The sequence below is a fragment of the Amia ocellicauda genome, chromosome 8, assembly GCF_036373705.1.
Source record: "Amia ocellicauda isolate fAmiCal2 chromosome 8, fAmiCal2.hap1, whole genome shotgun sequence".
NCBI lineage: Eukaryota > Metazoa > Chordata > Actinopteri > Amiiformes > Amiidae > Amia > Amia ocellicauda.
In genome coordinates, this window is record NC_089857.1 from 10,687,952 (window position 1) to 10,703,557 (window position 15,606).

General features: G+C 40.6%; 1 protein-coding gene across 1 annotated transcript; it reads left to right on the forward strand.

Moving 5' to 3' along the window:
- The first annotated feature begins 291 nt into the window (after positions 1–291).
- On the forward strand, positions 292–15,045 carry tent2 (terminal nucleotidyltransferase 2). Its single transcript, XM_066711986.1, has 15 exons — positions 292–485; positions 1,243–1,431; positions 1,776–1,898; positions 3,224–3,494; positions 3,752–3,866; positions 3,950–4,041; positions 4,207–4,270; positions 4,871–4,937; positions 6,040–6,116; positions 6,790–6,918; positions 7,088–7,131; positions 8,442–8,578; positions 10,973–11,064; positions 13,032–13,111; positions 13,465–15,045. Exons 2-15 carry the CDS (start codon positions 1,280–1,282, stop codon positions 13,537–13,539), a joined length of 1,518 nt encoding a protein of 505 aa, XP_066568083.1. The 5' UTR covers positions 292–485; positions 1,243–1,279; the 3' UTR covers positions 13,540–15,045.
- Positions 15,046–15,606: the final 561 nt, after the last annotated feature.

Genomic DNA, 15,606 nt, shown 5'->3' on the forward strand with positions numbered 1-15,606 from the left:
GTATAGGGTGGTCTATTGTGGTAGCCTATTAACACAGTAAAGTGGCGTGTGGTGTACCTTTACTGCGCAGATGTCATGACCGATATTTATTTTAATTACATTTCATCTTAATACATGTGTGTGGGTGAGGGTGGGGCGGGGGGTGCATATCATCATCATCATCATCATCATCATCATCAATATCATCGTAATAGCGTCACTCACCAATTCAAATGCGCGTTTGCACCCGAACATACGGTAGTCGAGAGAGACCCGGAAGCAGATGAGTTTACCCCGGATGTGTTCTTTTGGTGTTTGTAAATGGGAAGCTGAGGAGACACATTACTTTGATTAAAGTGTTTTTGTTTGGGAAACAGCTGGACATTTCATGCGTTACAAAAATATCACGGATACACGAAGAGCGTTAAAGAAAGAAAACCCTTCTTCTTCTTCTTCTTCTTCTTCTTCTTCTACTTCTTTTCAATCAGTGGACGATCGACTAGTCTGTGAGTGTTAGAAACCTGGCGTTGTTTTGATAGGATGGTGTTAAGTGTGTTTGTGTTTTTACATTGTTACTCGTATTCCTAGTAATGATTTTGAAATGTATATACTTGGTGTAAATGGCCTTTTTCATTCAGCGACAATGAAAGAGGTTGCTATATGCTTTGCAACTTTCCGCATGCCAACTTTGTGGTTGGTAGTACTGCCACTACTAGAAATACGAGTAATGGCTGCATTTTTTTAAGCTTTCGATTTAAAACTTGCGCGGTTTGCAGAAAAATGCGGGGGGGAAATTGCGTGAATAACAACTGGGTGTTTGTCTTTGACAGCATGTTCATTTTATTCAGGAAACACTAAGCAGTCTAATCATTTGAAATTGAGCATTTGTTTATTTTCGCATTTGTGACCTAAGTGTATTAGTATTACTTTTCTTGTCAACTTTGGTAAGTATGAGTTTTTATTTTTAATGCAACAAGCCAAAAACGAAAAGGTGATTTAGAACGTGGAATAAAAGTGTAGGACATTGTTTTAATTTAGTATAAAAGTACACATCTTTATATTCACTTACCATTAGACTAGTTTGACATTTCTTATACACATACGTGCTAAGGTGAATAAAACCTTTAATATTGCATGAAGTATAAAAGAAAAACAAATGTGCAATGTTACTGATCAACACTGCACAGCATACCTCGTCACAAGGCTGTAATGAGAAAGCGGGACAGGCTCTTGTAACACTACTATTTATATTATCATACACAGGCAGAAGAATAAATGCTTGAGCTCAGTGGAGAAGATTATGTTCCCCAACTCTACCATCCTGGGTCGCCCACCCTTTCCCCCTAAACCTCAGACAGCTAACCATTTTAACCAGCTGCCCCTCAGGGTCTCGCCTGTGCTGTTCTCTCGGCAGCAGCTGGTTGAGTCTGAGTGCAATTTCAGGAATTCCTGGTAAGTTTAACAAAAAAAAACAAATTGATTGCTTAGTAGTAACGTGCAACTTTTTGTATGTGGTGGCCATCAACGTCTGACTGTTAGAATATTGACAGTAGCTGTGGTTGAGTTGGCATGGCAGGACCCCCAACACGATGCCAAGGTTGAGAAAACCAGGGATAGGGAGAAAGAGAATGAGGATGATCATGTTTATCTCCCGTCTCTCTGTACATTGTGTTTCTTCTAGACATTAGGCTTGTACAGAATGTGTTGTATGAGGAGCTGGTAGAACAGTATACTGTGTTTCAGAGTTGTTTTCTGACCCCTGGCCTTTCTTTTATCTGTTTGTGATTTGTCTTCAGCTTTCGTGGAATTCCACTCCATTCTCTTCCTCGTTTCCCATCAGTCCGCTCTCATGACTGCACCCCTGGAACCAGCGCCTCTCCACACGTCTCCCCTGTGCCAGCCTTATCGCAAGGCCGAAAGTAAGAATCTTTAGAGAGCATGATGACGCTTTCTGGAAAATGCAGAGTTGTGCAGGATGATCGAAAAGTACCTGTGGGACTGAACAATACAATTTTCCTTGTTCTGCTTACAGTCATTGTTGAAAATGATCTCCACGCTCTTGCAGACACGTATCCACTCATCTGAGTTTGTTCATAAAAGCACACCCCAGTGTAGAGAGAGTGTAGGCAACATTGATAATGATAATTATTGCAGGGGCACTTTCCGATCACACGCTATGTCACGTGTTGACTCATCTGTTGAATAATGTTTCTGTGTTTTATATCCTAATGATTTTTTTTCCCTTTTATAGCTCAGTGAAATCACTTGTCAAGTTGTCATATTGAATTCAAGCAGGGGATGTTATTGAGGCTGAAGCCTGTCTAAAATCGCCCACAGTTGCTAGAAATCTTTCTCCAAACTGCCAAATACAGGAGCTTCCATCACATCTAATTTCTCCAGCAGCTTTGTCTTCAGAACGACAGACAATCTCAGAGACGCAGCTCCTGCAAGAATACAGGCTGACATCTTGAAAGTACATTGGGAAATTAGGTTCTTTGTTACTCTGAAAAATACATAGTAGTTATTCTTTCAAAATGAATTTGCAATTGAACACTGAGAGAATACGAATATTCCTGGAAAATGGTCTTTCTACCCAGACCAAGCAGTATGGCGTCATTGTCATCTTATCCCCTAGTTTAGAGTGTCTGAATTTCCACTGGCTTTTGAGTGAGGTTTGATTTTGATTTTCCTTGCTGTGTATAATTCCCCCCACACACACACAAATGCTCTCTGGTGAAGCATATAAAAATAAAATGATTCAGTTCTATACAAGGAGACGCCCACCGAAACCCCTACACCAGCAGATCGCAATCCTCATTTCATCATTATGCCAGTGCTTCATTTGTGTTCCATGAATGGCTCTAAAGCGGATCTTTCCAGCGCTGGTCCTGTCCAGAAGGTTTTAGAGCTCTGCCTTCTTTCACCAATTTATAACATCCTGGAAGTATTTAATTCCCATTAGTGAAGCAGGTGGTTTGGGCAATTCAGGAATTTAATAATCATTGACAGCAATCATCTGAATGCCTTCAGCCTCTCAAAGCAAGACCTTCCTTTGCTCGACTTCCTTCATTAATTTTAATAACTTGCTTCTGTCCCCAGTATTTTGAAACTGGTGATTTCGAGTGACCTATAAAAGTAAGTGGAGCGGTGTACTCCAGGACCAGGGTTGGAGCTGCTGCCCTGAAGGCAGCAAGTGGCAGAAGCGCAGTAGAAGAGCGAGCGCCTGACTGTGTTTGTGTTGCAGGCGGAGGAGTGATGAGCACAGCCCCTGTGACCTGAAGCGACAGCGCTTCCACTCACCTGGATCCCGGCCCCTAGTGCTCAGCGCACCGTCTCCTCCCAGGGGAGTCCAGAAATCTTCAGTGCCTTCGCACGTGGAGGTCTGTGGTCCAGTCTTGTCCTCTGGCACAGCTCTGTCCCCTCGCACCCCAAAGCCAGCTGGCTGTGTGCCTCCATTAGGAGGTGAACTCCATCCAAGTGTCATTGACGGCCCATTGCCACCTGTTAAGGACAAGGTACTGGCTGCTGCATTTTTCTTGTACTGGAAGGAAAGCTTCAGTCAATATGTAGTTGTACAATAATTAACATGCTCTCCTTTGCAGGGAAAGCTAAAATAACGTATCAGTACAGTGATGTTAGTCAATAACCTGGACTTGAAAAATGTCCAGCGTTGCTTTAAATATAAAGAATCCTAAGCTGCATTCAATTAATTAACATTTAAACCTGTTTGCGTAATTGTTTTGTAAGCACTTCTATATTGTTGTACTTTCAGTTAAGTCAGCAGATCATGGAGCTGTTTCAGGTGTGCCAACAGCAGGCAGATGACCTGGAGAAGAAGGAGTTGTGCCGAGCCCAGCTGCAGAGAGAGATTCAAAGACTCTTTCCTCGTATGTCTTTTGTAGTTGTTAAGATCCACACCCCCACTTATAGTGGCATTGGAGGTAAAGTCTCGCCCTCCCATTGCTTTCAGAGTCTCGGGTGTATCTGGCGGGGTCCTCCCTCAATGGGTTTGGCAGCCGCAGCAGTGATGCAGATCTGTGCTTAGTTGTTCAAGAGGGATCAGTAAGTTGGCTTCTATAATTATGTCTGTATTAATCCACAAAGTGTTGGAGTTTCAAATAGAAGTATAAATACATTTAAAAAAAAAAAAAAAAAGTGTTCTAATTATTACTGGAAATTGTTAACTTCACGTCTCGCTTTCTTTTGTTGTTGATGTTTTCGTTTCAGGTGAACCAGAAAACGGATGCTGTGTACATACTTGGTCTTGTACAGCAGTTGTTTTACAGGCTGTGTAAGTGCCCTGTGTGCTGAAGTGGGGGCAGTTTTACTTGTTTCTTTTAACTATAGAGCAAAGAGGTGTTTAAGTGAGTATGCACTATAGATGGAAATAAACTTGTCAAAGAAGGTAGTGTAGTATGTGTATTATTAACTAGTGACACTACTTCTGATTACCTCACTTGAAATGCCACTGTGCATCATAGAACTCCCCTTGCATTTCTCTGGTCTGTTGTACTCTTTGTAATCAAACCAGTACCTTCTTGCTAAATGCAGTGCTCCACATGAGCCTCTAGAGGGAAGTGGTGTGTTAAAGTGTGGAGTTTGACAAGCATGTCTCCCTGCAGCTCTCCTTACCTTCTCAAGGCTTTCCATTGAAGGGTCATCCACCTTTTGCTTTTCACCCAGAACACACATTGCCGTAAGACCTTCACTGCACTCCCTCCTTACCTGGCATGGTAAACTTGTGGTTTCTGCGACACCCTGCCCAAAAATATAGATCCAGCCCCCAAAAAAGAGACACAGGAGTTCCACTGTACTCTGCAGATGGGCGAACTCCTTTTAAAAAAGCATTCGTGTAAAAGACCAGTTAAACACATTGCCCTTCTGTTCACAGCTTACATTGAGAGGCCGCAGCTTATTCGAGCAAAAGTGCCCATATTGAAATTCAGGGATAAAGTCAGGTAGGTGCTTAATGACATTTTGGTTTACATTTGACATTTCTGGGCAGAAAACCATCAATTTTCTTTTGTCACAATTGGAAATACGAGTTAGCTTTTACTGTGTAGTATCACCATTACATTCCAGTGAAAAACTGAAAAGGAGCAGGGATAAGTTACTGACATTTTGCAAGTCTGGCTTCGTGTGTTAGAACATTCTGGTTGTCCCAGGCATAGGGTGGGACACTTCGAGTTACAGTCCACCAAGTAGACTAATTGAACAGTGCGAGAACATACCCATATCAGGAATCGGGTAGTGGTGCAATTATAATTAAAAAAAAAAAAAAAAAAACCTTAGTGATTTTTTTTAAGGCCGCTAACTCAATGAGTTAATCGATACAAAACACATCAAATGGATGTAGTTAGAATAATACTGTTATGTGCAATGAGTCACCAGCAAGCAAGGCCTGCAGCACAATCTCACAGTCACGAGGCTGTAAAAGCCAGGAACATTTTTAACTGAAGAATATATTTTTTTATTTTTTATATAAAAAGTTCACAATTGTATCGGACAATCTTCTGTTTATCAAGCTGGGTGCTTTAACAGTAGTATTAAATCACCCTGAGAATGTTTAAATATAACAAGTGCTAATTTAATTGGTGGGATATTTCAATTCCAACACTGTGACAAAGATCATTAATTAAATGCACTGATTTGTTACAGGTTGTAGCACACAGAAGGCTCTGTTCATCCTGAAGCAAACAAACATCTCTGCTGTATTTTCTTAAACTGTTGAAAAGCTTTATTAGAATGTGTTTAAGGAATAACAAACGTACATGTGCATCAATATATCTTAAGTGAGCAATATTGGTAGCTTTGGAGAGCTGTTATAGTATACAGGGATCTATAGGAATTATTTATGGGATATTGACTTCCTAAACCATCTCCTTGTCCTGCGCGTCCAGCAGGGAGAGGCAGCTGCACTCAGTCAGTGTGGAGTGATGCTCCTACTTTAGTGCAGAAATAATATTGGTAGGCTTCACAAATCCCCAAAAATACAAAATGACCAATGCACTCTTCCTGTTGCCTGTCAGTGTTTAGTGGAGATCCTCTTTCTTTCCACAGTGGAGTGGAGTTTGACTTGAATGTAAACAACGTAGTTGGAATAAGAAATACATTCCTTCTCAGGACTTATGCATACAGTAAGTGCAATTTTATTGATGTATTTATTCCCCAAGGTTGTAATACAAGAGAGACTGACTTTGTTCTCATTTCATTGTTGTTAATTGACTCAATGGGTTAACAACAGAAGTGAAATGTTTCCTCTAAGCTTGTTCTGCATCCAGGCTTCTGTGAAATCTTCAGTAGACAACAATGTGCAGCAAGATAGCATCTGTAGGAGGATACCAAGTAAAGGCATCTGTCTGCAAAGCTATGTATTAAAAATGAATCCGTGGGATTTCCCACCTGAAGCTCCGGTAGAAGCCTATGCTGGGAGCCAAGGATGCATTCCTGTGCCTTGTTACCTGGGGGGGAAACTCCACAGGCAGAGAATCAAATTCCAGCTGCATCAAGTGGTGGGCCAGAGCGATGGCTGGGCTATGGGCACTCTAGGCTTGCAGTGTGAACAATAATAGATGGCTTTGATTTAAAGGCTAAACGTTAGTATCTCAAGGAAATTAATGTGCATCTCTGCTAATATGGCACAGAATAAATAGGCAAATACTGTCTAGGTGGCTGCTTGTCATTTTCACAGTCTGAAAGCTTTATGTATATGTGCCTTTGTGTGTGTATGTGTCCTACTCCAAGTCAACATGAACTGTACTTTAGAAGTCACCTGCAGATTGATTTGTAATTTATATTTTATTTTGACAGTTGAGAAGAGAGTTCGGCCCATTATACTGGTCATAAAGAAATGGGCCCGGCATCACGGAATCAACGATGCCAGCCGTGGGACTCTCAGCAGCTACTCCCTGGTTCTGTTGGTTCTGCACTACCTACAGAGTAAGTACTGACTCAACCCACACAGGCTCACATCTGCTCTGTACTCAGTTTCTTCTTTTGAAACTAGTGATTATGCCTGAAATAAAAAGTAGTCCTGTACTTCAGAACATCTCTTTTGAAAGCCACACTCCATAATCTGTTCTCACTTATCTGAAATCCTCTCTTGCAGCCTTGCCTGAACCTGTCATCCCTTGTCTTCAGAAGGCGTATCCCGTAAGTCTTCCTGCTTCTGTATTATCTGTAATGTGGTCTCTGCCATCAATACGTTTAAGTCTCTCTTCTTAGCTGATTAAGGTTCTATACTTTGTGTTAAACACATAATCATCTGATAATGTGGCACTTGACTGGTTGGTCTTATCTGCTGCCTGCTGCAGAACTGTGCTCTCCATGATGTCTGAGGAGGTCACTAATTTATTCTTACTGCTCTATTTCAAAACCTGATGCACACGCTTAAGAAAACGACCTGCACTTTTGAATGCACACAACCTGTGTATTTTAGGGACTAAATATGTCACTCATGGATAGAGATGCTTGACTTGCTTGATGTCAAAATGCAGGATCCAGCTAGTTGTTTCATGTAAATTAACTGACAACTGTATCAGATGCATGTGAGAAATGTACTTGTTACATGATGGAGGACATTTAAAACCCACCCACATTTTATGTAAAAAAAGAAAAAAAAAAAAAAAAAAAAGTAAGTACTGTACTGTAAATGTAATGTACTGCATTTGTATTATTATTATTACTACAATTTATTGCATTACACCCACTTGGAAGCAATTAAGCAGATTTTTTAAAAAGTAACTTAAAAACAAATCAAACAATATTACAACAAAGAAACCTTCAATTAAACAGCAGCTCCCAGCGGAAAATAATTATACTTGCTGTCTTTGACTGGTTTGACTCTCCACCTGCGAGACGTACTAAGGGTTTTCATTACACTTAATCTGTCTAAAGCTGCAATGTGTCTGAAGTCATTAAAATCTCACTGATCTATAATCCCTCTTATGGCTTTGAGAAAAGAAAGATGTGCCTGAATGCTAGACTGGAGGAGCAGCAAAAGTATGTTCCCATTTCCCCATTGCTCCTTACTTATCCACTGCTGCGCACCAGATCAGCTGCATCTGAAGGTGGCAAAGTGGTGTTAAATACAATTAGATATTTTTATTCACAGCAAAACAATTTCTTGTTTCAGACAATTTTTGTTTTCTTATTTACTGTGAAAGAAAATGTGGTCCCTGCAGTTACCCTCAAAGGTTATACTATTCAAAGGAGGGAACAGGTGTGTGCTGTAGAATAATATTGGCTTTCCTACTATTCTGAATCATATTAGTAAAATTAAGTCGCCTACCACCATTCCACAACCAGACTTGAAATGTCACTGAAAACATCCTGGACTAGGTTTTCTTTTTGGTTTAAACAAAGCAAATGAACCATAATGCTCTTACTTGGCAGCACAAACCTTAACTTAAATTTAAAAATCAGATCCCAAATTGTAAAGTGTTACAACTCTGCCTCTATAGGAATCCTTCAACCCTTCCATGGATATCCACCTTGTGCCCAACGGACCCAGAGACATTCCTCCTTACACCTCCAAGAATGACTCCACCCTGGGGGACTTGCTTTTGGGCTTCCTAAAATACTATTCCACAGTTTTCAAGTAAGTGTGCTGTAAATGTCACTGGCACGGACCATTTGAGAATTAGCATCCCAGAAGGGACCTGCTGCACATCTGTGTCCATGGCTGCATCTGGTCACACTGTCCTTCAACGTCACTTTGGTAAAGGTTTCGGCCAATTGTGTTAATGATAATTCAGTACATAGTGAGGGATGCCAGTACGGTGCACACAGAGGCCTTTCCAATAATGAAGTGAACAAGAGTCCACAAGATAATTCCAACTGAGTGTCAGCCAAAAGGGATAACCGAGAGGCTTCTTCGTGAGTAGTCCGCATATCTCGTGTTCTGAAAGAGTGCCTGAATACTTTTGTCAGGGGTTCTCTACTGGTGTTCAGTAACCACTAGGTGGCCTGGGGGTTCAGGTATGTTGCACTCTTTTATTGGAAGTGTTACACCAAGTCTAGCTTATGTACTCTGTGTCTAACAGCACATAAATGTATTGGCTTGTTTGCCAAACATCAGAAGAATGTAAACATTAAATCAGTCTTTCTCTAAGGGGACTTGTAAGGGGATCTTTCCCAGCTTGATCGGGTGTCTAAATATTAGGACTGTGCTAGTTTATGAGGGCTCAGACTAGTCTCTGATGCATCTTAAAAGTTGCATTATTAATTAGCCCAAGAAATGGAAATCTTTAACTGTAATCAGACAAATTATCACTGGACATTGGTTCCAATCGATCTAATCTAGGTGTGTGTGTATGTATGTATCTGTCTATCTATCCATCTATCTAGACAGGTGTCTGTCCATCTGTCTGTCTCCCTTGGTTCCAATCTTCTCTTTGTTCTGCTTTCCATGAAGGTTAAAAATAGTCAACCTGACACTGGGCTGACAAACGCAGTAGTGCTGTCAACAGGCACGAAGGCCACACGCTTTGAATCCCTGCTCTGACACACTTTCATGCCATTATGCTCCCGGGGTCGCTGACTGAAGTAATGCAGTGCTTCCCCCACAATCCCCTGGGTTTTGCACTGGCTTTTCAACTTACATACAGCTTCTGTTAAAGACCTTCTATAATCCACATGTCTGTCATGCAGCTGCCTAGATTTTAAGTTATTTGATTCCACATCATACACACTGGTAAGCACCTGCTTATAATTTCCTTGATTTGGTTATTTCTTGCACCGTTAGCTGGGGTGGTGGTGGGGGGAGTTAAGTTACCCAGTTGAAGAAACTGTTCTTGTGAAATAGGTATACCGTATTTGTGTTAGTGATTGTTTACCAATTCAAAACTCCCTTTTGTTTTTCTGTTAAGGGGAACAAGAAGTACCTAAAACCAACCTAACATCTAAGGATATCAGTTTGAGTTTACCTCAATCCAATCCTTCACTCCTTGTTTATCCTTCACATGAGTTTTAATTTGGCCGTTATACCCCTCAGGAGAGGTTGATGGGTCTCTGAAGATGAAAGCTGATTTTGCTCCAGTAACACATAGACTGGCAGTCTCATTTACCCTCCGGGACTCCAGTTTCACATTGCTGCCGTGACTGACGGCAGCAGGTGAAGGTTTGACAGTCAGCCTTTGGCAGACCCTGCAGAGCCTTGATAAATGAGTTGTTTATATGTGCCGGCCCTAATTATATGTGAATCCTGGTTGTGATGAGATCCAAGTGTATTTTCTGTGCTTTTCTTTGGAGCCGTGTCTGAGGCTGCACTGTGGAGGGAGAAAGAGAGGGTTTGTGATTTGAATAGGATGGCATGAACATCCAGAACTCTGTTTGCTAGTTCCTCTAGTCCAATGAAAATCAACAGACCGGGAAATAAACTCAAGCTTTTCCGATTCATTTTTATTTTGACACCCCCCCCAGACTATATTATGTTTCTCAGCTTAAAACATACACTAGCTCAACCACATAATGTACCTGTGCATATGCATAGCACGTGCCATGACTAGTATGTAAATGAACCTAGTTATGCACAGAAATGGCTACACCACAACATTTTTTACTCTTTAGCCAACTGGCACATTATTGATATAAGCTAGGACATATAACACTGGGTGTATACCAAATAAATGTTATCAGTTTTATTTAATTTTTTTGTGCTTTAATTTTTTCTCCCCCGAGTGGCAAGTAACCATGTAAGTTGCATGTGCCCAAGGGTAGCATAGCCCTTGGACCGCAAGACTGTGGGCCTTATTTTTGTAAAGCTCTTTATAGGGCTAGTTATCAGAAATGGTGTTTTGAATGATGTAAAGAGGATACGGGAATGTCTTCATTATAAATGCAGTATTACAGCACTGGTATTTCGAGCGGGTGGAATATGGGTCTTTTGATATAGGCCATAGGGGCTGTATGTCATATTTACCTTTTCATTTTCCACATCTTCATCTCATGCCTTACAGCCTGTTCACTTGCATCCTGTCGTCTTCTCTTCCAGCTGGGAAAAGTCCATGATTTCAGTTCGTGAAGCCAAAGCTCTCCCGAGGCCAAACTACAAAGACTGGAAGAACAAGTACATTTGTGTTGAGGGTATTTGTGTTATTACTTTTCTTGATTTATTGCTAATTCATTTATACAGTCTTTTTTTGGTTGGCTGTGAGTACCTGTATTTATAGTCCAGTCGAAACAGATGTGAAGTGCTTTTTCCCCCATTTTTTTTTTTTACATTAGGTTATTAAACGGAAAACAAACTTCATGCTTTTTGTTTGTGAAAGTAGTTGGTTTAAAGGTAATTAATGACATTTGGAAATGCAAGATAAATGGTTTAATCTCTGCCTCGACAATAAAAGTCAAATAGTCTAAAAGTGTCAGGGATGTGATCAGAGAACTGCTTGTACAGTGAGGGAAAAAAGTATTTGATCCCCTGCTGATTTTGTACGTTTGCCCACTGACAAAGAAATGATCAGTCTATAATTTTAATGGTAGGTATATTTTAACAGTGAGAGACAGAATAACAACAAAAAAATCCAGAAAAATGCATTTCTCTTAAAGGGAGTGCTCCTAATCTCAGCTCGTTACCTGTATAAAAGACACCTGTCCACAGAAGCAATCAATCAATCAGATTCCAAACTCTCCACCATGGCCAAGACCAAAGAGCTGTCCAAGGATGTCAGGGACAAGATTGTAGACCTACACAAGGCTGGAATGGGCTACAAGACCATCGCCAAGCAGCTTGGTGAGAAGGTGACAACAGTTGGTGCGATTATTCGCAAATGGAAGACACACAAAATAACTGTCAGTCTCCCTCGGTCTGGGGCTCCATGCAAGATCTCACCTCGTGGAGTTTCAATGATCATGAGAACGGTGAGGAATCAGCCCAGAACTACACGGGAGGATCTTGTTAATGTTCTCAAGGCAGCTGGGACCATAGTCACCTAGAAAACAATTGGTAACATACTACGCCATGAAGGACTGAAATCCTGCAGCGCCCGCAAGGTCCCCCTGCTCAAGAAAGCACATGTACAGGCCCGTCTGAAGTTTGCCAATGAACATCTGAATGATTCAGAGGAGAACTGGGTGAAAGTGTTGTGGTCAGATGAGACCAAAATCGAGCTCTTTGGCATCAACTCAGCTCGCCATGTTTGAAGGAGGAGGAATGACCCCAAGAACACCATCCCCACCGTCAAACATGGAGGTGGAAACATTATGCTTTGGGGGTGTTTTTCCACTAAGGGGACAGGACAACTGCACCGCATCAAAGGGACGATGGACGGGGCCATGTACCGTCAAATCTTGGGTGAGAACCTCCTTCCCTCAGCCAGGGCATTGAAAATGGGTCGTGGATGGGTATTCCAGCATGACAATGACCCAAAACACACAGCCAAGGCAACAAAGGAGTGGCTCAAGAAGAAGCACATTAAGGTCCTGGAGTGGCCTAGCCAGTCTCCAGACCTTAATTCCATAGAAAATCTGTGGAGGGAGCTGAAGGATCGAGTTGCCAAACGTCAGCCTTGAAACCTTAATGACTTGGAGAGGATCTGCAAAGAGGAGTGGGACAAAATCCCTCCTGAGATGTGTGCAAACCTGGTGGCCAACTACAAGAAACGTCTGACCTCTGTGATTGCCAACAAGGGTTTTGCCACCAAGTACTAAGTCGAAGGGGTCAAATACTTATTTCCCTCATTAACATGCAAATCAATTTATAACTTTTTTGAAATGCGTTTTTCTGGATTTTTTTGTTATTGTCTCTCACTGTTAAAATACACCTACCATTAAAATTATAGACTGATCATTTCTTTGTCAGTGGGCAAACGTACAAAATCAGCAGGGGATCAAATACTTTTTTCCCTCACTGTACATCTTCTTTATTAGCACCTGATTGTCTGACTTTCAGAGTTATGACCTATCAGATGTGTATTTTCTTAATTTTAAAATGATTATTTCTTTAACACATAATGGGACTTTATATTTATTCAACCGTGTGTTCAATCTCAAAGTGAGAGACCGCGAAATACAGAACTCAACTGGTAAACCTGTTTTCTCCTCGTTTGTTTCAGAACCCTTTGAAAGGAGCAACACAGCCAGAGCTGTACATGAAAAAATGAAGTTTGATACCATAAAAGCAGAGTTTATGGAGGTAATTATTGAAATATACAACCTCTCTAGTTAGTTAAGATGTTTTGTGTTGGGTAGTTGAGTATCTGTTTGGATCAGAAGTCAGATGATTTCTTCATTTGGCAGTTTGTCTTTTAAATGCATAGCTGCTTCTGGAGCTTAATGATTTGGACATGGAAATTGTAAGAAAGGGATAGTTTGTATTAGTGGTGAATAATTATTTGTAAATCAATATGTTGCTCTAATTGTAAGTGCAAAGAAGTTTCCATACATTTTACCTTGTGTATTCAAAAATAAAAAATACTGGATCAATAAATTGAGCACGAAAATAAAGAAATGTCTACAGATGTCTAAACCTTACACTGTTTCCTTCAGTCTTGGCAGTTACTGCAGGCGAAGAAAGACTTGAACTTCATCTTACCAGTGAGAGCAACAATACAGAAAAGATAACATACCACGCATGACTGATGGTGGACTGAACAGAAAAATGCTTCTTGACAATAAATGGACAATACTCTCTGTGATTGAGGGAATTTATTTTAGATGATGCAGTGATACCAAGTTTTCAGTTTCCCTTAATCCCTGTCAATACAGGGGGGAGTGGAAGAAAATGTATGAAGTGTTTGTTTGCTAAACTCTTTGACCATGTTAATTTAATTGGCATGTGTTATTGCACTGAACACAGAGCTGAACCATCTTCTTGACCACTCTTCACAAGCCAGATCAATTATATATTTATAGAAAAAAATCCTTCCCCAAAGGAAACTTTATTTGCCAAACCCTGCCCTTGCTCCATTATACATGCCAGATGTGCCCCTTAGAGAACTGCCTGGGTAAGAGGATTGAAACCACATTAGAGTAACCATGCAGGGTAAGCCTTTTCTTTTTCTTTTACTCTCTGGATCTTCATTTAAAAAAATCACATGAATAAAAAAAAATATATATATATATCATATACAATGTTATTTTAAGTTTCAGAGCAGTGTATTATAATTAAGATTATTTAAAGTTTAGTCCTGGAGTTTGTTTTTTGTTTATTTATTTACTGTAGTGCTTTTCTTGATTAACCAGTCACGCTTTCTGCAATGTACACTCAAAGAAACTAGTCTCACTTCACCGTACAGCTGCCTTGGCAGTTTGCTGTGCAGGCGGTGATGTCTGCAAGGTTCCTTTCATATGTTTGCTTAATGTCAACCATTGGGAATTCAACTTCAAGGACGATCAATAGCATTAGTTAAGCTTTCTGAAAGGAAGTGTGCATGCAAAGAACATTGTTGAAATGTTAAGTATCAATGGAACAACGCAGGGCTGCATGCTGCAATGTACATTTATTTTATTTTATTAACCTTTATACTGTGTTTTTAAACCCTTTGGAATTAAAACATTTGACATCAAGAAACAGGAGTCAATAGGAAGGGTTGCTGAAGCAATAGGAGCTCAGCTTCTCTGATGAGCACTCGAAGGCTGGGCTCAACCCTTAAACTGCTTTAACACAATTGCAGCGTAAGAATGTATGGATGTTATCTTGCCTGCCCACCTGCCAATGTTCAGTTTCCTTCATCTGAGCTCTGCTTCAAGTTTGTGGTGCTAATGTTTTTGGAAAAGACTTGGCTTGGAAATGTGCTCCACTAGAGAATACCTTGTTTAAGTTAATTAAGAGTCACCGGTGGGAGATGAGTCTATGGGAAGAAAGTAACATTCGCATGACAAACTTGAGCATGACTTTCAGTTTCAGAGTGAGACATTGTGGAAAGTTACTTTGCGGAGGGTGTGTAGCTGGGCGCTGTCTATTGAAGCACAGTCTGTGCCTGTTAATGTCTGAAAATCTATATTTGGTTGCTGCAATTATGTTTGTTTTGTCCTGTTTTTTGTTTTGTTTTGTTTTTTGGTAAGTTGTCTAAGTTTTGATTAGACCTTGTGTATTTCAAAATATAAAATTAAACTTTTGCAAACTTTTGTGCCTGTTTTTCTTAATGGATATATCTCTTTTGCAGCTTCACACGTGTAATAAGGGACTGGGATAGTCTGTTGACAACTTTACAACACAGGCCAATTATTGAAATGGAACTCAAAGTGTGGGTTTTGGAGTAATGTCTTTAAACTTTTAAACTTGAAAAGGAAATTGATGTCAAACTGGTTCCAGTTCCAAAACAAGGTGCACAAACATAACTGTAAGGCGTAGGTCATGCAAAGTTATATTTAATGTAGTATTTTCCAAATGAATGGCATTGATCCGTTTCACCAGCCTCTTAGGGGCAGTATGCAGAGGGCAGTGCAATGTCCAAATATCCAAATGACGTCTCGGACCGTATATTTAGCCTGGGGGAGAGGTGCTGCTCTTAAAAGTCTAATGTCACCCTCCCTCTACTACAGTTTTGCGGGGTTATGCCTCTCACCATTGCAGAGTCATGCACATACACTGGCGCACACTGAACAGCACATTTGATTTTTTTTTTAGGGGCTTGTTGGCATTTGTAGCCAGTAACCGCTGATGAGCCCCAGTGGGTCTCTGAACGC